This window comes from Rhineura floridana, chromosome 9 (genome assembly GCF_030035675.1).
Source record: "Rhineura floridana isolate rRhiFlo1 chromosome 9, rRhiFlo1.hap2, whole genome shotgun sequence".
Taxonomy (NCBI): Eukaryota; Metazoa; Chordata; class Lepidosauria; order Squamata; family Rhineuridae; genus Rhineura; species Rhineura floridana.
Window position 1 is genome coordinate 82,001,237 of NC_084488.1, and position 27,709 is coordinate 82,028,945.

At 41.8% G+C, this 27,709-nt stretch overlaps 1 protein-coding gene across 13 annotated transcripts in view; it reads right to left on the reverse strand.

Annotated features, from left to right (window-relative positions):
- The window catches only part of AFG2A (AFG2 AAA ATPase homolog A), a 248,554-nt gene that overhangs the window by 64,949 nt on the left and 155,896 nt on the right, over positions 1 to 27,709 (reverse strand). The window contains exon 15 of one of the 13 annotated variants that reach the window (XM_061585137.1): positions 15,487 to 15,544. The exons of 11 other annotated variants lie outside the window; for them this stretch is intronic. In XM_061585137.1, the coding sequence (XP_061441121.1) occupies positions 15,497 to 15,544 (48 nt within the window). In that variant the 3' untranslated portion in view covers positions 15,487 to 15,496. Of the gene's footprint in view, positions 1 to 15,486; positions 15,545 to 20,918; positions 21,007 to 27,709 lie in introns of those variants that run through there. One more of the 13 variants, XM_061585135.1, reaches the window with a different exon arrangement.

Below are 27,709 nucleotides of genomic sequence, written 5' to 3' on the forward strand. Positions count from 1 at the left end.
CTGTATAATCCTCCTTGAACTAAGGTCCAGTACTAATGAAATCCCAGTGACACAAGAGATGCTACAACACAGCTTCTTCCTGGGAAACCCCAGTTGATGTTGCCATGGGCAGGAACTGCAGCACCAGCATCTGCTGCATGCTCTAGAACACATTGAAAATTTGTCTGCAGCATCAGAGGTTGAAAGGAGGAGCATAGGAAACGGCTTTGTGATCTTCCCCATGCTTTTCCTTTGCATCAATGACAGAGGTACAAAGAACAAGTGTGGAGAGGATCACAGACGGCTTTGTAAGCCTCCCCACATGGCTTCTTTCCACCTCTGAGCTGCATGGACAGCAACGCCGGGAAGGAGAAGCAGTTTCCACTGAATGGAAGCACCTTCTCCCTCGAGCAAGGTGTCCTCCTACTGCCCATCAGCTGATAGGCAGTTCGGAGCATGCCTTTCTCCAGCAAAGCAACAATCAACAGCCCACTTTACGCTCCTGATTGTTCCTTTCAAGTCCTACCCTTACTTGCCCAGCACCTGATGTTATATATGCCAGGAGTAGTGCAGGTGGGTGTGGCTTCCCCAAAACAGCTAGACGGGCCAAATGGGGAGGTGTGGTGAGCAAAGTTTGGCCTGCGAACTGGAGGTTCCCCAACCCGCTGTAGAGCATATTATCTCACCAAGTGTCACAGGAAAGAACAGTAGTGCAATAGCTATCTTATGGCTGTGATAAAGTGAGTACTGGGCCTTAGGTCACATCCATACTATATATTTAAAGTACTTTTATACCACTTTAACGGTCATGGCTTCCCCCAAAGAATCCTGGGAACAGTTATTTGTTAAGGGTACTGAGAGTTGTTAAGAGACCCCTCACAGAATTACTATTCCTAGCACTCTTAACAAACTATAGTTCCCAGAATTCTTTGGGGAGAAGCCATGACTGTTTTAAGAGTGCATTAAATGCATGGCATGGATGTAACCTTAATTTTCAAAAGGAATGTAGTTTATGAGCGATCATGTCTTGGGCTCCTGCTGGGAGGAAGGGCCAGCAAATCAAATATTAAATAATCAATAAATCAAATAATAAATAATAATAAAATAATCAATAAATAATAATAACATAATCAATAAATCAAATAATAAATAAATAAATGTGAAACTGATCCTGTAGTGATTGCAAATAAGTTTGGGGGGGAGGGACCCTGGTTGTACAAATCCTTCATTATTAAAAGTTTATAAACAATATGAAAATTTACCTTTTAATTTGCTGACAAATATTGCCACTTTTTCTTTTTTTAGAAAAGAGCAGATTGCATGCAAATTTGGAATTTTAAACACATTTTCAGCTGGTTGCGTTTAAGACACAGCATGTAACCCAAACTGTTTTTTATGTTATAGTTTTCCCTTGGGCAGTGTAGTTGAGTTCCAGTTGACTAGAGATATTGCACGGTTGTCCTGGGCTCTCAGCCAATAAGACTTTTCCCAGCCTGATCATGTCAGTGAAAGTCATGGTGAGAAATGGTAGGAAGAAGCTTTCCTTCCTGCACAGCATTGATCAAGTTAACACCCTTCCTAGAGTTTCTTTAAAAAGACTATTGTGAGTTCTCTGGGGTGGAAAAAATGTATTGTGCACGCTAAGAGATGTCCTGTTATTTTTAAAACAAAAGCACACATATTCTTAGCTAAGGAAACTATACAGCAAGTTCAGTGAAGCCGCCCATAGGATCATCAGAGTGTTTCCTTAAAGTCTCAACAAACTAGAAGATACAACTGCCAGCTCATTGTTCAATCAACTCACATTTATATCAGGATGCTGCATTTGGAATTTTGAACATTTTGGCTCACATCCAGTATCCCTCTAGGTGCACGCAGTAGGCATACACACTTTTTTCAGCAGTTCCTCATAGCAAAGGCTATTATACCCTCTTACTTCATTCTCTTAGAATTTCTGAAGATAATTCTGGTGTTGGGAGGGTGTGTGTGATTTATTTTGTTTTACACAGCATCTAAACTTGAACATGGGGTGGGGGGTGTCACCAAATAGCTTTTATTTTTATTTTCTGAAAAAAATATTTTAATTCCCCTCCCTTCCCAAATTCTTATGGTATCATGTTATCACATTCCATACAGACTATCACATTTAAGGTGTTATGGCAAGGAAGCAGTGGTGACTGGTGCTCACTGGAATTGTGGGACAGAAGGCAGTGTGGCCAACAGCAGGTGGAGCCAGAGCCAACTAACTCTAGCTTTGCCCTTGTCCTTCTCCCTGCTAAGTTCTACAAGGGCAACACCGAGATGAAGCTGACAAGAATTGCCGGTCTGTGAACTGGATGTAAGTAAGAAGGCAAGCAGGTGGGGATTGGTTGAAGGCAGAATGAGGTTGGTGAGGCACTGCCTCATTCACCCTAATTGGATCAGCCTCCACTGACAGGAAGGGAAGAGATGGTACATTCCATCCTTTCCCCACTTCCCTTCAACATCTACTATCCTACTTTTCCACATGACCACTGAAGCAGAGAAGCAGGATTGATCCTGCAACTTGTTTTGCCTGCTGAAGGATGGCAGGGTGCGAGGGCGAGTTCCCATTCCTAGGCTTCCCATTCATAACTAAGGCCACTTCATTTTCCAGCCCAATTCAAGGGGCTCACATTAGTCCTTAAAACCCTACACTGCATTCAAATATGTGAAAGACTACACCCTTCCCAAAGATTCTCTTGGATGTTTAGGTTAGCAGAGGGGACCCTCTTGGAATTCCATAGCCTTAGAAGTGTGGGGGTGGTGACCTGAGGGAGAGAATTCTTTGTGGCAACTTCTAAGCTATGGAAAGCCTCCCCATAGAGGTGCATTTGGCATCTTCATTATGTAGTTTCTGTCATATGTTTATGATGCACCTCTTTAATCTAGCCTTTGGTGACTCGTATATTTAGGAACCCCCCACATTATTTTGACTAATTTAACTGATTTTTATATTGCATTTTAAAAATTGTTGTAACCTACCATGGAATCTCATGGCGAAGGGTAAGTAAGATACCTAAATAAATAAATAAATAAATAAATAAATGCCATGGGAGGAGCAAGGGCCTGACCTGCTTCTCCAAAGTTTGTATTTTCCCTATTCTTTGCAAACCAGCACTGGCTTTCAGGTCCCATGAAGGAGGTTAGGGTTGCTCCCTTTCTGAAGTCAAAATTCCTTTACATTCCCTTCCTTTTCTTCCCAGGTTCTGATAATTTTTGTGGGAAAGGAAGCATCAGAAACATATTACCCCTCACATCTCACAGCTGCTTTCAAGTGAGAGAAAATAAAATGCTGCTCCTTCCCAAGGCATCTTTGTTAGCAGTGGTTGGATCACCACTATCGGGGTGGTAGAGAGGTTTTTGTCTACATCACAGCATTAACTTATCTTGAGACTAACTAAGGAAGTTTGTGGAAGAAAAGCTTCCTGTCTCCCCCCATGCCCCTTTCAAAAGCCTCTCTAGAGTAGGTGTGGGGAACCTTTGGCCCTCTAGGTGTTGGCCTACAACTCCCATCAGACCTAGCAAGCATAGTCATTGGCCAGGGATGATGGAAGTTGTAGTTCGGCAATATCTGAGGGCCAGAGGTTCTCCATACCTGCTCTAGAAGTTTGGGGTCACTCCTCAACAATGTGGGATGGGACATTCCCCATTCTGATCTCAGCTTAAATCTCTCTGCCCCCTCTCCGCCCAGCTCATATTGGGCACAGAGGGAAAAACATAAGGGCTGAGTGTGGTAGTGGTTAGAGTGTTGGACTATGACCTGGGAGACCAGGGTTCGAATCCCCAGACAACCATGAAGCTCACTGGGTGACCTTGGGCCAGTCACTGCCTCTCAGCCTCAGAGGAAGGCAATGGTAAACCACCTCTGAATACCACACCCTATTCATAGGGTCACCATAAGTCGGGATCGACTTGAAGGCAGTCTCCATACTGGCAGCACGGTAGTAGAGCATCTGCCTTGCCTGCAGGCAGTCACAAGTTCCCAGTTCCCAGTATGTCCAGGTAGGGCTGACAGTGTCTCACATTTGAAGTCCTGGAAAAGCTGCTGCCAATTCTACTAGACAATAATGAGCTAGATTGACCAACGGCCGATCTAAGGCACTTCCTATGTTCCTAATTTTGTCCCTGTATGTCTTCCACTCCACAGCTAGAAGCTCTAGAATACATGTGGGAGAGATTTTCATCAGAGCCATAATATGCCCCCAATCCACATCAGGCCCTCTGGGGCTGTATTTACATTGGGAGTTGCAGTCACAGGATTCCAAAGTAATGTTTAGTTTGTATGATGGAATATTAGGAGATTCATAGGGAATGTTGGGAACTATTTTAGACAGAGACAGGAACAGAATTATTTTAAAAAATCAAGCTGTACAACATTTCTGTCATGTCAGCCTTGCTCAAGACCTGAAGCATTGTGCAAACTGACAAGAAAAGACTTGATGTGTTTGACAGCAGGTGTTCAAGAAGACTCTGCAGTATCAAGTGGCCGTACTTTTGTAAGGCACAGTCAACAAAGCAGAAGCATTTTACATGGCTATTACCCAAAACTATTAATAAAGCAGGCGAGGGGATACAGAAACAGATGGCTCGATGTTCCCAGCAAGATTTGACATTTCAGAAGGAGAGGATATTTGAGATGAGTCCAAAGAGGGCAAATTGATAGAATCAGAGTGAACAAATAAATACATATGTTAAATATAGATCTCTTTAGCAAAAAGCAAGCAAAGTTCTATGCTGGATTAACATGTATCCAAATAGTTACAAAGTTAAATGCAATTTGTTTATATCACATTGACCAGAGAGCAAGGGTTACAAATCACCCACTTATAAAAAGGGCTCAGGGCCCAGGTATAAAGGAATAAATATAGTTTGGGAAGAAACAACAAAATGCCCCTTAAACCCTAATGAAATTTGGCTGCAATTCTATGTGTAGTTACCTAGGACTAAGCCCCACTGAAAAGAAAATTTCTGGACAAACATGTATTATTATTATTATTATTATTATTATTATTAATATTATTATTATTATTAGTTTATTTATACCCCGCCTTTCTGCCAAAGGCCCTCAAGGCCGCTTATAAAAAACACAAATATAAAATACAATATAATAATGCATCAATAAAACAATACAAAATACAAATAAAATCTGCAAAAGTTAAATAACAATACACATAATAGCTCTTAATGGTGGCTTTATCCGTGGTACAAGTAACTGCATTTTCTGTGTTAAATTCCAGTCTCCTCAAAGCCAGCTGAATTGCATTTGCAACCAGGTCTTTAGTTTCATATGTTTGTTGTTGGGAGGGGAATGTCCTGATTTTCTTGGGCGTCCAGCTGCCCCGGCGAGGCGACAGAGAGCAACCCCACTGCCCCTCTGGGGACTCCAGGGGGGGTGACTCCAGGGGTGCCTTGCGCGGAACTTTCTCCTCCTCTGCTGCTGCTGCCGCCGTCACCGCCACCCACATCACCCCCTGCTTCAGGCAGCATCTAGCTGGGCAGGGTGAAGTCGGTAAACTCAAACTCGGACCTCGGACTCAGAGTCCTGGGTGTCGGGGCCCAGCAACTCAGCCTCCTCCGCATCCCAGAAAGTCAGTGCCCAAGGGCTGGACCCGCATGCCTCCATGCCCATGGTGGTAATAATGGCGGCGGCCATTAGGAAAGACAGTGAGACGCTGGCCCATGTCCTGGGTAAGGTTGGTCGCCTGCTGCCGGTACAAGAGCTCCTTGTCGGCCTCGATGCTGCAGCGCCGCGTTGGTGTGTTGTGCAGCTGCTCCTCTACATGGCTTTCGGCAGCGTCCAATGTATAGGATTGTGCTGTTAAGTGTACAGTTAACAGTACACTGCTGTTGCATCTCTCCAGTAAAGTTACTTGGGAGAAAGCAGAGTGAAACACCTCTAGCATCAAATCATGGATGTGTGAGGTCTTATCATGTACGGCTCTGGCTTTCAGCAACAGCATGCACCAGGAACCCAGCCACGGGAGGGGTGGGAGAGTCCAGGCATATAAAGGACAGACAATTGCCCTTGCAGTGTTTGCTGAAGATGTTTTTCTTTCAGCAAGTCTTCTAAGTGGAGATTTTAATCCCATTTGGCATCTGTATTGGTTCTGAATTCATTTTATATATATGTTAAATTGCATATATAATAAAATTGTTTTTATATATGCAAATATTAACATTGTTTTTATATATGCAATTGTTCTATGTATATTTTCATTGTTTTGCAAATCTCTTCAGGATGCCTCATGGGAAGAGATTCATAAATGAAATAAATAGCAGCAGTCAAATAGCATATTAGTGCTTTCCTCGAGTCAGTTTATAGGGTAGCCTCTCCCAACTTTGGGTCCCAGATGCTATTTGACTACAGTCTCCATCATCCTCAGCCAGCACAGCCAATGGTCATGCTTTTGATTGCAATTGCTGGCCAGATATGAATCTACCCCTGAATTCTAGTAAAATTATTTTCAGTAAAGTTAAAATTAACTGAAAGGGGGGTGGAGGAATAATCTATCAACAGGTAATACCATTTTTTTTAACAAAAGTAAATTTACATAAGAGAGTCCTCTTGTCTCCTAGCAAAGAACCACTAAACCTCAGGAATGCTATAATTTTAAAAAACTTATGAGGTGGGGGTTTAAAAGAACCCCTTTAAGAAAAGATAACAATTATATGTAATGAAACCTGGAACCAGACTCTTCTGGCAATTAATCACCCAGGAGCCGTTGCAATCCTGCAGGCTGTTTCTGACAGATTCTGAATGCTTTACAGGAATCACTGCGGATAAGATGTGCCTGGGCTGGCTTCTGACAGGGACTGCTCATAAAGTGCTCAGATTTTAACAACAGGAGAAAGGATACACAGACATGCAAGATGTGTATGCATGTGCATGATCATGCATTAATATTGTTTTCCAATATCCAGAACAAATGTAGAAATCATACTGGACAGTTTTTTTAAAAAAACAAGAAATCTTTTCTTAGCAAAATACAGGTCTCCATCACTTAACAAAGATACTTCCTGTTTTCAAGCAGTTGGGAAGGCATAACTTCCAACCCAAATACTTGGTTTGGCAAGCTCTTGTGCGTTGATAGATGCTTTTATAACCACTTTATTCCACCTGAAGTTTCAGTACAAAGGGAGAATCCTTCCACACACTCACTTTCTCTTTCTGAGGGTGGGGTGCGAGACAGAGAAGAAATGGGAGGAACGTATCACAATAGTGCAATAACAGAGGTTACCTTAGCTCCTGCAATATGTGAACATGTACCTTCAGAATGGCACATTTGAAGGAGAAAAATGACATCAATTTAAGTAAAGAATGACCAGTGGATGCTAGCGCAAATACAAGTTCTCAATTGAGGGCCTGCATACATTAGTATTTTTGATACACAGTCTATGACTTTAGGTTTGGATTGTGAATTAAGGTGAATCTTCTGCAGAGAAACAAGTTTCATGTTCAAATACTACTAGAACATAGATTTATCTCTTCTTCAAAGCACAAAGCTTCTCCAATTCGTAAAATCTTCTCTTTTCACAAACCTCTCTATTAAACACAGACAACACAAGGAACAACCACTCTTCTCTTACTGATTATCTCCATTTCACCCAGTCTGAAATCAGTGGGTTTGCACCAGCAAATGAGGATGATAAACAAAATGTGGTTTAAAAATCCCAGATATAAACATATGACTAACTCATGGAAGTTTGAAACAAAACAAAAAACAAAAAATAGAAGACAGCAGCCATTCTTGGCAGTCTATATGATGCGTTTGTATATAGTTTTCCTTGTCGTCTTCCTCTCTCCTCTTGCACAAGTTGGCCAAGACTTTTGACCTCCCAGCAAAATAATGTCCAGGAACCCCTGAGCATGCTTAACCATATTACATACACAGGTCAGATAAAGAAAGTACTTCTTCACACAGCACATAGTTAAGCTATGGAACTCGCTCCCAAAGGAGGCAGTGATGGCCACTGACTTGGACAGCTTTAAATGCAGTTTAGACAAATACTGTACATCAAGGATAACAGTATCAAAGGCTATTAGTCATGATGACTATGCTCTGCCTCCAAGGTCAGAGGCAATATGTTTCTGAGTACCACTTACTGGAAACCACAAGAAGGGAGAGTGCTCTTGTGCTCAGGCTCTGCTTGTGGGCTTCCCATGGGCAACTTTTCTGTAAGCCTATATTTTATCATCTATGACTCAGCAACTTTGAGTGGAAGAGGAAGCCAACTTAATATCACCCAACAAGAGAACCGACACAGGACAGCTGCGTTGCTTTACTCCGGCCATTGCTTGGCTGGATTATATCAATGAGATTCTGTGGAAAACCTGCTCTTCTTCTGCTTCAGCTGATACCGGCTAACCATTACAGATTCAGGCCCCAAGAGATATCGCTGCTGGAGACTCCATTGCTGTGGTCCGTGCTGCCGCCATTGCTGCTGCCTGCCCGCTTACATGCGGGGCGTTGTCATCTTCGCCGAGGTGCCGCGTTGCTGCCGGTGGACTTCGCTGTTGCGGACTGTGTTGCCGCCGTCGCCGCCGCTGGTTGCGGGCGTCTTCATCATCGCTGAGGGCCGTGCCGTTGCCCAGGACACTATCACTGCGGCATATATCTTTGCCACCTCGCCGCTTTTTTGCTCGCGTGTGGCGCTTCTGTTGCTGCTTGGGGCTGTGTTGCTGTCCTGTTGTCCTTGCTGCGGCTTGCCTTTGGATGGGACTTGAGACTGCCATCGCTGCTTGACGAGGATTAACTCATTTTAACGTTTGTTTGGGTGTGTGTGGGGGCTAATGTGGGGTGAATGATTGGTATGTTTGCTTGTTTGTGTGGTTTTGTGTATTTTTAACATGTGCCTGGGAGATAAGATTCCATCCTTCGTGAGGGGGCTCTCGGGGCCCCCGATTAACGTAGTGATGGGTAATGGGAGGTATGGCGTTAGGAGGAGAACAGGCCAGGTAAGGGGAACTCGTCCCAGACAAATTGTGTCTGTGCCTTGTTCCGGTTCTCCTCATATCCACAGGATTGTTGGTTGTCCTATCAGCCAGCTCTCGGATCTCCAAGTGCTGCTTTTGAATGCCAGGTCGGTACATAATAAAACCTCACTTGTCCATGATTTAATTCTGGAGGAGGGTGCTGACCTGGCATGTATAACCGAGACCTGGGTGGCTGATCAGGGAGGAGTTGCTCTTTCCCAGCTTTGCCCACCCGGGTATTTGGTTCAGCACTGTGGTAGATCTGAGGGCCGGGGAGGGGGGGTCGCTGTGGTCTATAGGAGTTCTTTTCCTCTCACCAAGCACCCTGTCCAGACGGCGACTGGTTTGGAATGTCTCCACCTTGTGTTGGGCCAGGGAGACAGACTAGGAATACTGTTGGTGTACCATCCACCTTGCTGCCCAACAGCTTCCTTAGCTGAGCTGACAGAGATAGTCTCGGAGGTCCTTTTGAGGTCCCCTAGACTTTTGGTACTGGGGGATTTCAACGTCCATGCCGAGGCTGTCTTATCTGGCACAGCTCAGGACTTCATTGCCTCCATGACAACAATGGGGCTGTCTCAATTTTCTACTGGCCCAACACATGTGTTGGGACATACTCTCGATTTGATCTTCGCCACTGGACATGGAGATGGTGATCTGATGGTGGGGTGTTTTTCATCTACCCCACTGTCATGGACAGATCACCGCTTGCTGAGATTTAGACTTACAGCGCCTCTTTCCCTCTGCAAAGGTGGAGGATCTATTAAGTTGATCCGCTCCCGGAGCCAGATGGATCCTGTAGGTTTTCAGAGGGCTCTGGGAGATTTTCTGGCTGATAGGACTGGTGCTCCTGTCGAGGCCCTGGTCGCACTGTGGAATACAGAAATGACCCGGGCTATTGACACGATCGCTCCCGCGCGCCCCCTTCGCTGTAGAGCTCATACAGCTCCGTGGTATACCCCGGAGCTGAGAGCGATGAAATATGAGAGGAGGAGGCTGGAGTGCAGATGGAGGAAAACTCCCAGTGGATACAATCATGCCTCGGTAAGTGCCACCAATAAGTTGTATACAAAAGCGGTAAGGACAGCAAAGAAGCTCTATTTTGCTGCCTCTATTAGATCATCTTTAAGCCGCCCAGCGGAGCTTTTTAAAGTCGTGCGAGGGCTCTTACACTCTGGCCCCCACGATACTATGGAAACATCTGAGACCCGCTGTAATGAAATTGCTGGACACTTTCAAGATAAGATTGCATGTATCCGCAGGGACCTTGACTCTGATGTTGTGACAGATGAATCCATTGAAGTGTCCGGAGCACGGCCTTGTCTTTCTTTATTGGATGAGTTTCAGTTGGTGCAGCTCGAGGAAGTGGACAAGGTGCTTGGAATGGTTCGGGCGACCACGTCTGTTCTGGATCCTTGCCCATCTTGGCTAGTGAAAGCTGGCAGGGCTGGAACCACCGGTTGGGCCAAGGAGGTGGTTAATGCCTCCTTGAGGGAGGGAGTGGTCCCTGGTAGCCTCAAGGAGGCAGTAGTGAGACCTCTTTTAAAGAAACCCTCCTTGGACCCAGATAATTTAAACAACTATAGACCGGTGGCGAATGTCCCTTTTCTGGGCAAGGTTTTGGAGTGGGTGGTTGCCAGCCAACTCCAGGCGCTCTTGGATGAAACCGATTATCTAGATCCATTTCAATCCGGTTTCAGGCCCGGTTTTGGCACTGAAACAGCCTTGGTCGCCCTGTATGATGACCTGTGTCGGGAGAGGGACAGGGGGAGTGTGACTCTGTTGATTCTCCTTGATCTCTCAGCGGTGTTTGATACCATCGACCATGGTATCCTTCTGAGGAGACTCGCGGAGTTGGGTGTAGGGGGCACTGCTTGGCAGTGGTTCCGCTCCTACTTCGCGGATCGTCACCAGAAGGTAGTGCTTGGGGAACATCACTCGACACCATGGACTCTCCATTGCGGAGTCCCTCAGGGGTCGGTCTTGTCCCCCATGCTTTTCAACATCTACATGCAGCCGCTAGGTGCAGTCATCAGGAGTTTTGGAGTGCGTTGCCATCAGTATGCTGATGACACGCAGCTCTATTTCTCCTTTTCATCTTCTTCAGGTGAGTCTGTTGATGTGCTGAACCGTTGCCTGACTGTGATAATGGACTGGATGAGAGCTAATAAACTGAGACTCAATCCAGACAAGACCGAGACATTGTTGGTGAATGCCTTCCCTGCTCAGATGGTGGATGTTAACCCTGTTCTGGATGGGGTTACACTCCCCCTGAAGGAACAGGTACGTAGTTTGGTGGTTATTCTCGACTCTTCCTTGTCTCTCGAGGCCCAAGTGGCCTCGGTGGCACGGAATGCGTTTTACCATCTTCGTCTGGTAGCCCAACTACGCCCCTATCTGGACAGGGACGACCTCGCCTCCGTTGTTCACGCTCTGGTAACTTCAAGATTGGATTACTGTAATTACAGAGTGGCAAACAAACACACTAAAACAACATACAAACAGACATTAAAATATATTAAAACATTTAAAAAAACATATTTTTAAAACAGCTTCAAAAACATCTTAAAAAGCAATTCCAATAAAGATGCAGACTGAGATAAAGTCTCGACTTAGAAGGCTTGTTGAAAAAGGAAGGTCTTCGGTAGGCGCTGAAAAGATCAGAGATGGCACCTGTCTAATACGTAAGAGGAGGGAATTCCAGAGGCTAAGTGCCACTATACTAAAGGTCTGCTTCCTATGTTGTGTGGAACGGACCTCCTGATAAGATGGTATCTGCAGGAGTCCTCACCTGCAGAGCGTAGTGATGGATATATAAGGGGTAAGATGATCTTTCAGGTATCCTGGTCCCAAGCTGTATACTACTACTGCTACTGCTACTGCTACTACTAATAATACCAGTCTCTTGTACAAGTGGCTCTTTGACAAAACTGTACACTTTCTGAAGGTTCAACATGTATAGACTGTATAAACAGACTCCTTTGCTAGATTCCTGGAATGCTTTGGGGAGAGAAGTATAAAAGGGCTTTTTGATATCAACTTCAATCATGCCTTTAAGAGTACTTTACGTGAAGGATAAAAAAAAACTTTACAAATGTAAGCTTGTAATATTACTGAAGTCCAATCCACACAATGCAATTTTTGTTCATGAGAACATTCTGATTATCCCCAGGTACATACTCCCATGTACAAGTGCAATGGGTGAACTGAACCATCAGGGCTAAAGTCAACAATTTTCCAGGGATGGTGTGGAAGACTTTTTCCTAGTTGACAGGATCACAGTAGTTACTGCTAATCATAGTCATGAGTGCTCTGTTCACATATTTATGTTTGTCTATTTTACTCTGTGTTTTGAGACAATAAAAACTGCTTGCTTGGACAAAAAACATACTGTGAAAATCCTAGGATTTCTTCAGTATTTTGCATATGCAGGAAATACTCCTGCTTCAGAAAAAATGTAACCCAATTAAGCAGTTGGCATACATTAATTCCACTGACAGTATAGGCTTTACAATTTTAGTATTAAGAACATAGGTCATCAAGACCTAAAGAAATAGAAGAGGAAGGAAATTTGCTAATTCCCACAGGAACAATCACTACTAAATCAATGCTACCAAAGTTCTTCCCACAATAGTAATACATCTGCAGAACAGAAACCTCCTCCGAATCTGGTATCTGCTCTCGGCACAGCTGTGTGGAATTCTATATAACACCACAAGCATTTCACAATTCAGCTGGATTCATAATTTTTGCAATATTTACTATCTCACTTGACAGCCATGGGATTCTCTGTGAGCAGAGAGATTCCCAAAACAAAACACTGGAACAAATGCCCAAGCTCTACATTGTGTCCCCCTAACCTTTCTCTGTACACATAGGAAGTGGTTTTCATAAGACCTCGCCAACTCCCTGTGCATAATTTTTGCCTGTCACTGGCCACACAGTACGTCATATTTTATTTCATAGGAAGAAAAGTCTGATGACATCAATTCAATCAGATGCCAAGGCCAAGGGAAACTGCTGAAACTACAGCTGTGCATGATTATGGGGTTCTGCCTTGAAAATAAATCTGGTCTTTGCTTACTGCCCTCTACCAAACAAAGAAGAAAATTAAATCTAGATTTCCAAAGTATGTCTACACCTTTAGGGTTCACCCGTTCTCAAAATTACTCAAATTGCTTCAAAAGAGATGGCAAATGTCTTCTCGCGTGGTCCATAAAAAAAAAGGAAAAGAAAAACAACCAAAAGAAAGTGTACTTGCTCCACGTGAAAGCATTTGGTAGCATATGGTGAGTAATTATTCACAGCAATCCCCTTGCACACACTCGCTCACTAACACCACAACCTTGTTTTATCTGCAGCTGTGGAATTTCATTTTCTTTCCTTTTCTTTTTGGCCTGAAGAGAACTCTTCCCTCCACTTCATAAGCCATAAATCTGTTGAAACAGACCACTTGGAAAAAATCTGAATTCCAGACAAAAGGCAAAGAAGTATGATTGGAAAAGGGATTGGTTAGCATATTTACAGCTCACTCCGTATGGTTATTAACCAAATCTTTAACGGAGATCACAAAACATCTATAAAACAAACGTACACCACAATCCCAAGTATATACCTACCTACTATGCAGCCATATATTTTAACCTGTATAATGTGTGAGGCATGAGAAGGCACACACTGTACAAAAACAAAATATAAAATATGCAACTTAGAACCACTGAAATCAGTGAGTATTTTAGAGGACTCCAAGCAGGATGTGGCTTGCATCCAAACTGTAATAAAATCATTGTTATGATATTAGGCACTTTGTAACTTCCATCCACAAAGACCAGAACACTTCCAAAACCATCAATTAAACCTCATCTAAATACTGTGCTTTTTATGTAGACAAGAGCTGTGAGATGGTTTAGGACATGTTCCTGAATGGTGAATAGAACAAATGTAAATTTGACTGAAATCAATAGGATATTCTGTAATATAACGCACTGTTCTGGTAATGGCATTTTGCTTTCCTCTGCTGACAATGGTGTGTGCTTCTCTGGCTCATAGCCAGTGTATTTAGGATCACTAATGATTTACTGGAGAATTTACATTGTGTAATGGCTTCAGGCTGAATGTGCTCAACATGAAAATTAATTCTGTTTCTGGGTGCCCTTTAAAAAAAAGCAGCCTATATAAGAAATGACTGTTTATAAGGGTCTAAAAATAAGTAAGTCTCTTATCAACATTCAAATCAATATAAACTAATATTCACTATATTGAGGAAATAATTATCCACTTGCATTCCTTTCAGTTAAATAACTTGATCTGACAAGGTGGGAACAAAATGTTAATAAAGAACTACACCATGGGCTCAGGTAGACTACATTTTAATATTTTTTTTGTTTTTGCTCCTGATATTGGCTGACTATAAAAATAGGCAAAAATTAGTTTTCTACTATTTCCAAACTTTTAAAACTGTGATAAAATATTAACAATAGTTTCACTCCTTTTTTTTTAAAGGGGGAGTTGGCATGACTCATTTCCGGAATTGTTTCCCAAATTTATAGTCCATTTCAGTAAATTTCAACAAAGCAGCTTTAAGCACCTGGTTGGCCACTGTGAGAACAGGATGCTGGACTAGATGGGCCACTGGCCTGATCCAGCAGGCTCTTCTTATGTTCTTATGTTCTTAAGAGGTAATAAATACAGCAAAAGTATTTAATCCCTAAACATGAATTTAAACAGCACCTCTGGGCCCATATAGGTTTAATGTGAAGTGACTTAAAAGCAAACCCACAGGAATTATTGTTAAATAATGGCATTATTATCAAAGAGACACATTTTACATTAATTGCAAGTTGCTCGTTGGAAGATAAACAGATACAATTTATTTTGCAGCTCTTCCAAAATAGTTTTAAATCAGGAATGCCAAATAAATGGACATAAAACATGGCACGTGACTATACAATTACATAGGCTCTTTACAGGTGCCAAGTGATTTGCATCACACCTATTCTAAAATCCCCAAAGGCTCCTGTCTTGAAGAAATGAACTGGTATGGTAAGACTGTTAATCTAAACAAAATCTGTTACATGAATCCAGGAGGTGCTAAAAAAAGGGAGATATCACATAATTTAAAGTCAATATGATTTTTTCTACTATCTTAACTTCTATTCCGAAAGCATATCCAGACATCCAAAAGAAGTAAGGATATTAAGGGCGTAATCCAACTGCTGTTTAAGCCAGGATGAGGGGAGTTTGAGATGGTGGACCTCCGTCCCTCACCCTAGCTCAGCCAGAGAAGCTCAGCCTGGCAGAAGAGGAGCTGGTGGAAGGTCTACCAAAGGGGCGTACTGGGGACATGTCAGAGGTCTCATTCATCTTCTCCTGCAGTCCTCTGTCCCTGCAACCGGTACGCTGGGAAAAGAGGTGGAGGGAGGAAATGTATTTTGTTTCATCCTGCTGTGCCCTGCCGGTGTGGCCAGTGTCCTCTTCTCCAAGAGGCCTCTGAGCAGCAGCTGGATGTGGCAGCCCCTTCTGTCAGCTTCGCTCCTGCCGGCCTCCAGCAACTTGGATTGATATGTAATACTGTAAAGAAGAAATTTTCAATCTTTGGCCAAATTAGATACGATAGCAGTAGTTCTGTGTGTTTAAACATGGAACTGCCCAAAGAGTGCCTTCCCCAATTATCAACCATAGTGGACCCTATGATTGGCAGGTGAGGCCTTATTGGTGGTGCCACCACTGTGGGCTGCCTGTTTGGCAATAGTCCATGACAGGTGGCAGTTCCTCCTCAGTGAGGTCTATCTCCCTCCATCACTATTGACTTTCAAGAGAATTTAAAAACATTCCTCTTTATCCAGGTTTTTGACGGCTGAAAGATACAGTCCCTGGCAACCCTAAGATCATTGGCTGAATGCTTTAAACTATTTTTTAGAATGTTTTCAATTATTTTTAGAATGCTTTTTAAAGAGTTGTTTTATCCTTGATGCGTTTGCCACCTTGGGCTCCTTCGGGAGGAAGGGCAAGATATAAATTTAATAAAATGGTGTAGAAAGAGCGGACATAGTTACATAGGAAGCTGTTTCACACCAAGTTAGGTCCATCTAATACAAAATTGTTTATACCAAATACTTCCCCACCTGGTGCACTACAGATATTTGAAACAGCTCCCATCAGCAGCAACTAAGATGATCAGTGGTCAAGGATGATGGGAGCTGTAGTCCAAAACAACTGGAGGGCACCAGGTGGAGAAGGCTGGGAGTCTACACTACCTGGCAGTGGCTTTCCAGGGTTTTTCTATCTGGAGATGCTATGGACTGAACCCATCTACAAGTCTTGTACAAACCCACCTTGCAAAAGAAACTATCCTAAAGAAGCACTTGTGGCCTGCTGTTAACACTTTTCCAAGGAGGAATTGCCTGCTCCCTCTTCCCATTCAAATGTGATTTTTGGCTAATAGATCTTTCCTTTTCCAATTGAGCTAATGCCTACTTAATTCTCAAAATAAAGTACAACATGCCTTCCTGAAACTAAAGCTAATTAATACATGCCTTCGCAGTCAGAAAGGTAAAGCCTGGCCTAAACAAACAAAAATGGGAAGTTCATGTGGAAGATGAATTGACAGAACAATGCATATTATTTTCAAGGCAAGATGCCCAGCCTCTCTTATTGTCTGAACATGTTCCACTGAACACTGTGGTATCTTCCACGTCTAACACAATTATGGGTTGTCCTTGGCTAGCCTAACACAATTTCAGGAGTAGGGACTGGGATGCTAGCCAAACACTTAAGGCTGAATCCTGAACACATTAAAGCTATTCCCATCGCTGCTTAAAAACAGCACTTTTATATATGAAAAACTTAAATATATCCACACAGATATTTAACTGCATTAAAATGTTTCTCCTTCAGACCCAGTGAGGCTGAATACCTTTTTGGACTGTGATAATGAAATCTCTATGGCATGTGGTCAGGGTGAATGCAGAAACTTTCTCCCCCAAACTGAAGCATTTGGAGAACACAGAGAGGAAACAGTGACAGCAGAGTAAAATTTGTGGGCCAGGTAAAGGATGAAAAATGAGACACATTTCTTAAATCCCAAGGCAACTTAGGGCTCCAAAAATTTACACATATCCTACATGAAATTAAATTAAATCTCATGTCATCACCTTCTGTACCAATGCCTGTTAATATTTTGCCCTTCTACTCCAACAACAAACTCTACAAATCCCATGGTGCAATGTATCATGGAATATAATATGTATATGTGCAATAAATGCACATACACATTCTCTGACTCCCACTATATTTATATCCCATAGAGCTCAAGGTGGCTCTCCCTTTCTCCATTCTATCCTAACAACCCTGTGAGGTAGGCTAGGTTGAGAGATAAGTGATTGGCCCAAGGTCACTCTTGCAGAATTCTCAGAGACATCTGACTGGCTGCTGAGAGAACAGAATGCTAGTCTAGATGGGCCTGATCCAGCAGGGCCCTTATAGGAAAAGCAGTGGTAGATGGTGTGGTGGGGATGTGCTGCTCACCTGACTTCCCTTGGGCTGCTGCATACTGGCACAGAGAGGGCATTTGTACTGCACTAAGAGGAGCAATGGATTGGCAACACCGGCATTATTTGCACCAAGCCAACTTGACTCCCCCTCCCCCTCTTTGTCCCAACATGCTGCAGCAGTTCAGCCAGAGGGAGGACAGGTGAGCAGAGCAGCTCTATTATGTTGTCTGCTACTGAGGAAAAGTAACAGCCCTGAAACTGAGTTTCACAGAATCAAAACCAACAAAAGATAAAGAAAAAACAGAGATATGCTATTGGTGTACAAGAAAATTATAATTAGCAGGGAAAATTGCACTTCAGAAAGAAATCCTCTAACTGCTGTATTTCAGCTATTTCTTAACAGATTTTTCCAACATACATGAGCCAGGAAATAGAGCTCACCAGGTAGCTTCTCCATGCCAAATTTCGGACACTTGGGACAAATCATCCTGATTTTTAAAAGAACATAACATTCAAACTTTATAATGGTAGGATGCTGTTTACACACACCACCTTAACTATACAGGCGCTCCCATGCCTTTATCATTTTAATTTGAAGAATTTGAGAACACTTTACCAGAATTTATAAAGAAACCAAAACCAATTAAATACTTTCAGTTTAGCATAAAAAAGTTTGCAACTCTAGTATTTATTTCATGAGCAAAACGAACCGTCTTTTGTATTTAAATCTTATTTTCATATACCGGGGTTAACACAGTTCAGAGCTTTTCCTTGTAACTTTGGAAGACTGTCAGCACTCAACTACCTTTGCATAAGCATCAAACAAACAAAAAAGTTAAGTGAGGGGAAGAGATAGTGGGTGTGGATTAATGTGGTGAGTCATATGAACACCCCAAGCAAAAAAAGTGTTGAACCTTTGATGAGGTATATGAAGAATTAGCCACAAAGTAAATAGTTCTCTGTGGTCAGCATCCTAAGAGGTAGAAAGGACATGCACTCATTTTTGCACTATGCTACTAATGAAAAATAGTATCCATCAGTAAACATTAAGTTCTTTTATGTATGTTTTGAAGGACTTAGTAACATTCAAGTAGCAGATTAATTGGTGTAACTGCCTATGATTTAGGAAAACAAAAGCTACAGTCCAATGCACATTTACTTGACAGCAAGTCTCACTGACCTTCCAAGACTAACTATGCACTGAACTGAAAATTATCTACATACTCATAGCAGTTTTTGAAAAAAAATATAAGCAAACATTGTCAAAACTGAGCCTCTTCTTTCAGCCCAGCCTTAGTGCCACCTCCTCAAACACTATATACTTTCTATTTTCTATCATATAATAAAAATTCAGGAACTGTTTATGTGCCTGCAAGGTCATGACAAAAATACCACATGCCATGACAAAATGGCACAGAATAAAAATAAATGAAAAATCTAAGTTTTAAGGTCAAAACCAGATTCTATTTAACATGCAAGCATTTATTGAAATACTACATAGTGATAATCACTGTTACATTTTTGTTCTATTAATACCATCAGAAGAGAGGGCTATGAATGAATGAAAGATACCTGTTTGCATGGAGCTCTGCATGTACAGCAGAGAATATGGATCAGAACTATAATCTACCTTGCTTCATTTAATAAGGCTTTTCCAAACATGGGATCAGTCTTTTGTTGCTTAAAAAAAATCTACCACTTATAGAATGATGTTTGGTTGAAGCACTCTAATGAACTGAAAGAGATCTTAGATATTCTAAGTGGAGATTTGTACACCAGTTGACCTTTTGTATATAAAAACCTCCTAGAGAACTACAGTTGAGGTTCAGTAACCTCACATAGTACCAAGGCTATCTTTAGCATTATGATGCACACAAAACATGTATGATTTTATGTACATGGATCATTACAAGATTAAAAAGCCCCAAACTAATTAACACCAGAACATGTCTTAAACTCCAAAGAAAAACATCAAAAGGAATTACAACACTGTTTGATGCTTCTCGTTTGGCAACCTGCCTCCCCCAATTTCTCAGAGGAAAAACAAATGTTTCCAACTACTCATGTATATTTAAACACTATGGGCTGAGCAAGGCCAATCCCAACTCCGTGAGTCAATTATAACAAACCTGTTATGCACTGAACATTTCTTCCAAAATAATCTACATTTTTACCTCTGAATATTTGCCTGTATGGTAAAGCCATATTACATATCTCATCTTCCAAAGAATGGGTAATTAGACATGCAATAGCATAGTAAATATGTATACAGAATGAAACCACTGAAATTTCCTAAATGCACTGATTTCAGTGGGTTTGCTCTGAGTATAATGAACAGTAGATATCACACTAGGTCAGAAGTGGGGAACCTATGGCCTTCCAGATGCTGTTGGGTCTCCTCCAACTCTCATCAGCCCCAATCAGTGGGACCAATGGTCAGGGATGGTGGAAGTTTTACTCCAGCAATGTCTGGAGGCGCACAGGTTACCCATCCCTGCCCTAAGTGTTTTGCTTTGCATATGAACTGAGTTCCCAATCTTCATATATAGAGAATGGCCAAGTGCTTCTGGGCCATCTTTATTTTCACAAAGAAGTGTAATAATTCTAAAAGGTGTTATAGACAATATTATGAGATAGAAGAAAGCAATTCATGAGGCTCTACCATAAATCAATTTCCATTTATGTCACTAAGCCTTGGGAGCATTTTTTTCTGTGTCCTCTTAGCCAAATCCCTACAGAATTCTGTCTTTAATTTGCTTTGTATTTGCTTAAGATATTCAAGGCGCTGATCTGAGGGAGGGTTATTCTTTAAATAGATTTTCTAGCTCTCTGGTTGTTGCATTTGAAATAGACTAGACCTTTATATCCATAAAATTCATACATCACCTTCAAGGGTAAAAAAAAGCTCTGTCTAGATTTTAATTCAAAGCATAACATCATAGACACACCAATGGATGACAGGCCAGACTATCAATGGCTATTAGCTATATTAGAGGAGAAATGAATGCGGAGTTTGAGTCCAACATCTGGATAGCCACAGGTTAATGCAAGGGCAGCTTACAATGATCTTCGCTTGTGGCCCACCAAATGTTATTGGATTCCCATTAGCCTAGCCAACATGGCCAATGATCAGGGGTGATGGGAATTGTAGTCAAGGAACATTTGGAGGGCAACAGGTTCCCCAGCCCTGATTTAGAGGAAGTGTACCTCTGAGAACCAGATGCTTGATACAACAGCAGAGAATGGCCATGTCTCATAAGCTTCTTGTGAAACCTGGTTGGCTGCTGATGCAAACAGAATACTGGACTAAAGTAATCTTGCACTTTATCTACATGGCAATTCTCATTCTCTTCTAGGAACATTTTTAGATAATGAACTAAGATACTTCTAAAAATTACTGTTAATGGGTAAACATATTTTGTGAAACTACAAAGATTATACATACACATGTTCATAACTTCTGTTTTCAAAGCCTCAGCAGGAACAGAACTCTTTCCTCCCCTTCTTTCTGTACACAACAGAGAACCTCAGTAATTTCTCCTGCATACAAGGGAACATGAATTCTCAGGTGCCTGGAAGCCACAGAAGTTTGGCAAACTATTTGGCTCTGCTTTAAAATATTATGCTGATTATACAAAGCAAAGAGAACAAGTTCTACTTTGTAAATACAATTAACAACTGTTAAATACATGCCACTGACACTCAAATTTCTTATTTTAACAATTTAATCTCTGAGCTGTTTGGGGATTCCCATATTTTTTTAACCAAATAAGGAGATAAAGGATGAATCTGCTGTCCTAACTTTGCCTGTTCTCAAAACACACATAACTGAGTTCTCAAAGGAAAGTCAAGAAGTGGAAGCTTACATATGGGCTAAAAACATGGGTTGAAATATCTGACATGTTAACCTATTTTCCGAAAAGTGTACAACCACAGAGAAAATTCAAAGGCTGGAGTCCAGGCCAAATATAAAATCTAGAAAAAAATTCAGAGCTGCAATACTCTGTTGCACAGAAAAAAATAAGAGGGGTTCTTGTTCCCCCATCCAGCATGATACCTCTACAGGCTAAACAGTCTATTGTGCCTCTGGCTCAGGATGGAAAGATGGAAGGCTAAGCCAAAGCACCCCAAAATTCAAGACTGTAGACCTTTATGTTTCCATGGGGCAGAATTTGTGAGAGCATCACCTGGCCAGTGGAAGACAGCCACTTTCACCAAAAACTATCCCCACATGTCTGCTGCCAAGGGACAGTTGTGGTTGCAGTGCAGTTTCCAGAAGAATTTTCAGATGAATATCCAAAGGACTATTCTTGGTCATGAAAGTGAAGGCTAAACACATGACTTTAACTGCATAGTTCTCTCTTTGAATGGGGGTCAAGATTGGTATCCTAGCACAGGTGGTAGGGGGCTTTAACCTTTTGATGCTGTGGTCCTGATCTGGGGGGGGCACATCTGCAACATGCATTGCAGAAAAGATGCCCCATTCATTTCAATGGAATCTTTTTGCCATAGAAATTGCAGGGATGGAAACCGCAGTCGAGACCACAGAGTGGGAAAAGATTTAAGGGCCCCCTAATTGACATGATGGGGTCCAAACCCAGATCAGGAGGTTCACTGTCAATTTGTGTATATGGGGGGAAACTCAGAACTCAAAGGCAGAACAAAGCAATTAAGGTACTATGTAGTCTGGCCCTACATTACATGCTTTTCCTGAACTCCCATAATATTGTACCTGTACGCCAAGGTTAATTATACAATTATGGATGACATTTTGATGGCATTTCTTTTTGTCCTCTGACACTATACCTTCATGTTCCTGATCATTTTTACTATTGGCTGGACCATCAATTCAGTGCTCAAGGAACTGTGACAGATGAGCCTTCTCCAACCTGGTGCAACTCCCATTGCCAGACTATTGACCATGCTGGCTGGGACTGATGAGGGTTGAATTAAAAAACACCTGAAGGGCATGAGGCTGGGGGAGGCTGCTTCAGATGCAAGCAAAGTCTAGCCCGGGTTGAGGAACTTAACTCAATGCCTTGTACAATGCTTCTCAACACATAAAGTCTTAAAATTCTACTCTGCTATCAAATCAGTCCATTTTATGAAGTGTAAGCTCTAGTTTTATAACAAAGGAACATCTATTCTATAAAGAACAGCTGTATTCTGTAACACTTTCCTGATGACAAAATATGAACATAGGATCTGGTGTTTATAAAAATTAAACCCCAATTAGCTACAGGCACTTTACATGAGCCCTAAGCTATCTTCTGGCAATACAGTCAGCTGAAACAGATACTACACCCCCTAGATAAATAGAGCTGAGTGAGGGAGTGAATTGCTGACACTTCCGGTTTGAAACGAGACAGCCACTGTGTTCAGCTCCTTTCCAGGTCAGACTGGCTGTCGCCAGTAATATTGACAGGAAAAGTGGGCAAGATGTTACGTGGGGAATGCTTACAGAAGACGACAGAGCCAGAATGAAGGGAAAATGCATCAGACCTCCTGCATCCACTTTTTGCTCCTTTATGATGAGAAATGAAAGTTCTCATATGAAGCCATTCACTCAGATGTCAACATTAGCATGGACTTGTCAGTTTTTCTGAAGTTCAGACCCAAATACTCAGGGGGTTGAGCCTTGCAGTTTAAGACAATTTTTTGGAAGAGTTCTCTTCTACTTGATCTTCAGTGCAGGATTACTTTTTTACACGTGTTTACAAAATATCTTATAGCTACAATCCACCCTACTTTCCCCAATTTTATTCCCACCCCATCATCCACCCACCCAGTTCTAAGTAACATCTTGCCTTTTTAATAATTCTGGAGATCCTAAAAGATTACCAGTGTTTTGTGACATCTTGGTTGAGCCTAATGAAGGTATTGGCCAATGTAGGATTTCAATGCTGAGGGAGAGGGGGGGGAGGGAGGGAGGGAGAGAATAAAATTCTAGACTAAGGTGTTGAACTCTGGAATGGGAAAGAAGGCTGGAGATGAATTCTATAGGGAGAAAACTTATTTCTTCAGTTCTGGCTTCTTGCCCTGAAATTGAAGCCCTTCCCCTTGAGATCCTGAGAAGTAAACTCATAAAACTTAGGGTCAAATTTTAACTGTGGGAGAGGCCATTACGTTTTTCTGTGTGTTACTTAGGGGAAGGACCATAGCTCAGCGATAGAGTATCTACCTGCATGCAGAACATCCCAAGTTGGAACCAATGTAGTGGAGATTAGCTGCAAAAAAATTATACTCTCCCTGAAAGTTAGGTGATTCAGCTCAGAAATCTTTAGGGCAGCTTTCTCCAACTTGGTGCCCTCTAGATGTTGCCATCAAAGCATTTATAGAAGATTCATAGTAATGATGCTTCTCCTGTCTCATCTAAATGAGACAGCCTTCAAATTGTACAGTCTTCATAATCCATTCTTGGTACCAAATTTATTAACTGATGTTGCTAATTCAAGGGTTTGTAGCTGTAGACTACCCTCTGCAGATATGGATCCAAATTTTCAATTTATTTCATTTCCATCCTATCCTTTCCTCCAAGAACCCTGTGAGGTAAGCTAGGCCCAAGGTCACCTATTTACCTTCATGGCTGAGTGGAGATGTAAACTGGAGTCTCCTCAGTTGTAGTATGACACTCCAAGAACTTTTCACCAAGGTCTTGTTAGTTGGATTTTAGCAAGTTATTTACATTAATTTGTTTATTTCCTCCTTTACTTCCAAAGTGATTGAGGTGACACACATGGTTTTGTCCCTTCTTCCAACAACAACTTTTTTCAACAACTTTGTAAGTTCGGATGAAAAACACTGACTGCACCAAAGTCATCCAAATGAGCTTCATGATGCAGTGGTAATTTATTGCTGCTTTGAGTCTCCTCTTCTAGCCCCTATATCACACTTACTCCATCCCGTTTGTAAATTACCTGGAGATTACTGTGACATACCTGACAAGACTTTGGATACTTGTAAATCTATATAAATACACATATTTAAAGCCAAAAATAGATTCATCCCTGTGCTAAGATATAAGAGATGGTTACACCACTCTCATCAGTTTTGGAGAAGTGTAATTTCTAGTACAAAAGGTTCTTTTAGCTATTAAGCCAATTCAGAATAATTTTGCACTGTGCAAGAGGAAACTATACTCTTAATCATATTTATTTAGTATGCTGAGAATTAGGCCACAAGACAAGTCTTTGCCAGCTTTTGAAATATATGCTGTAAAAATAATCTCGCTAAGTATACAGAACATTGACCCTATTTGATGCTGGCCGTCTAGGATCAAAAAGCTGTAAGCATAACAAGTGTTAAAGTTCTTACAAATTCACTTGTTCTCCAAATACCACAGAAATGCTAAATTAAGGCTTCCACTTTAACCTGCATCCCATATAAGCAATATATATCAAAGTCTTGCACAATGTACTTGCTTACAACTGAGGCTTCATGCACACATACATTCCCCCGTCCCATTCAAAATGACCCCTCAGTCAAACTACTTGCTGAGCAGGTCATAGCTCCAAGGAGCTTTGGATCATGACATTTACTTTGGTGAATGTTGGGCTGAAATTGATGCAGCTAGTAGCCATAGTGTCTGTCCTGAACACACCCACAAATCAGTGGCGCATGAGTGTGAAGGAAGGGAAAGATTCCCACCAGAACCAAATGAAATACAAATACGTGTAGACCAAATTCTGGAATTTAACATCATGTTTCCTGAGTCTAAGATGACTGGATCTTTGACCTTATTATGTTTGTCTATTGTGCCTACCTCAAAAGCCTATCTGGATAACCTATTTTCCACCTGGCCTGCAAGAGTTTGTTGTGATTACTTGCACAAACCCACAGCATATGTTTCTGATAATCTAAAAGAATTATCTGTGGGCATAGCAAACATACAACTCATATAAACCACGTAAATACAGCCCAAGGATAGCCCTTTTTTCACAAGACTACTACTAGAGAGAGCTTAGTTCTAATTCAGAGAAGAAACAGTCACAATACACAGATGCCTTGTAAATCAACATTGATACCATTGGGTCAGGACCAACTCTTGGCTCACAATCCAACAGGTGGATCACAACTACAGCACTACTGGCCTACACTAAACACTTAAATATTCAACATGTAAAGTGCTCTTTATTATTTCTTAAGGAGTAAAGCTGCTTTAGAATAATTTAAGAATGAATTTATTTATTTAGAATGCAAGCACACCTCTATTCTTTGTATTAAGTGGTAACTGTTACATACAGTATTTCCTTTTCCCCCAACCCACTACATTTATTAAAAAACTTATATTTGTACCAAGAAGAAAGATATCCTAATTTTCACCAAGTAAATAATATTTAAGGAACATAGAGCGGTGACTTTCAAATCAAAACAACATAGGTTAGGCCTTAATGCAGCATGTAAAACTTCCCATCAGTGAGATTGTTTCAACAATGATTTAACTCAACTGTATAATTGCATTAATAGGACTAAAACGTTTGCTGAATAAGGGGCTTTGACATTTATTTAGCCTCAATTCATAATCAGTTCAAGTTACTTTTACTAGCACATGGATAAGGGTTTGAGCTTTATTCTCATATGGCTCTCCAACCTATACCTTCAGGTCTCAAGAGTTATCCTATCTAACAGACACCATGAGAAGAAGCCTGTTCCCTGAATTTTTTAGCTTTTCGCAACAGTAAGAACAAGATTAACACTATTAAGCCTGCTTGTTAATTGTGAAACGTGTGTGGTCTGCTTTAACAGTTTAAGTAAGCCATTTTACATTGCATTTTTAGTGGCAATTAATGATATTCTGTATTTATTTAAAATTAATTATAAATGTGGCTGATTGCTGTTTAAGATAAAGATCTATCACTATAATTTATTAATTAAAAAGTAGTAAATGTACCATTGGTCTCACCTGAAAGGTGATTTTCATAGGAGTGGGCCATCACTGTGGGTAATAGTTCCACCTATCGTGCGAAGGCAAGAATGTTTTTTGAAGTCAAGACTAGGGGCGTCAGGCCCCTCCCACTCCCCAGTTCATTCGTAGCGAGTCTAAAAAGAGATATCTAAAAATACAAGAACAAGGCCAACAGGCCCGCCAGGAAAATAACATAATAGTCACATGCATAACAATATGACTCTAAGATAACAACATAACATAACAGAACTAAAAGTCTTGACTTCACTCTTACATTTAAATATAATAGCGTAACAATAACATGTAACCCATTGATAAAATCTCTAGTCATCCTCCAACTGGGAGGGTCGTGATGGCCCACTCCTATGAAAATCACCTTTCAGGTGAGACCAATGGTACATTTTCCATAGGAGGTGGGCCATCACTGTGGGATGTACCAAAGCAGCCCCTATAGGGAGGGACCACCCACATGTTAATCCTCATTAAGAACCTGTTGCAACACTCGTCTGCCAAAAGATGCATCAGCAGAGGCATAACGATCAATTTTATAATGCCTTATAAACGAGTGTGGGGTAGACCAGACTGCAGCCCTACAAATATCGGCAACAGGAGCATTAGTGGCAAAAGCAGCCGAGGTGGCCGCTGACCTGGTAGAATGAGCCGTTATACTAGCTGGAACTGACAGCTTCAGGGACTCATATGCAAAAGTAATGCATGCCCTTAACCAACGGGATAAGGTAGAATTCGATACTTTATGCCCCATAGACCTTGGATGAAAGGATACAAACAGAGACTCCGTTCGTCGAATCTCTTGGGTCCTGGACAGGTAGGTCTTGAGAGCCCTCCGGACATCTAACGAATGCCAAGCCTTCTCGAGAGGATGGGTAGGATTCGGGCAAAAGGAAGGCAAAACAACGTCCTGGTTGCAATGAAAAACTGAATCGACCTTGGGACGGAAGGAAGGATCAGTCTTCAGCACAACAGAGTCCTTATGGAAGATGCAGAGGTGTCGAGCAGAAGACAATGCGCCCAACTCCGAAACGCGTCTGGCAGATGTGATTGCGATCAGAAACAAGACCTTGAAGGACAGCATACGTAGGGGCACAGTCCTGATGGGTTCAAACGGAGGGCGTTGCAAGGCCTGCAGAACTTTCGGCAAACTCCATGAGGGGAACCGATGGACAACAGGCGGAAAGCGTAGGGCGACTCCCCTCAAAAAACGTTTGATGAACGGATGTGAGGAAATATGATCTCCAGGAGAGGACACTGAGAGAATGGATGACAGAGTGGACGCATGTCGACGTAGAGTGTTGGGCCGAAGTCCCATCATAAAGCCGC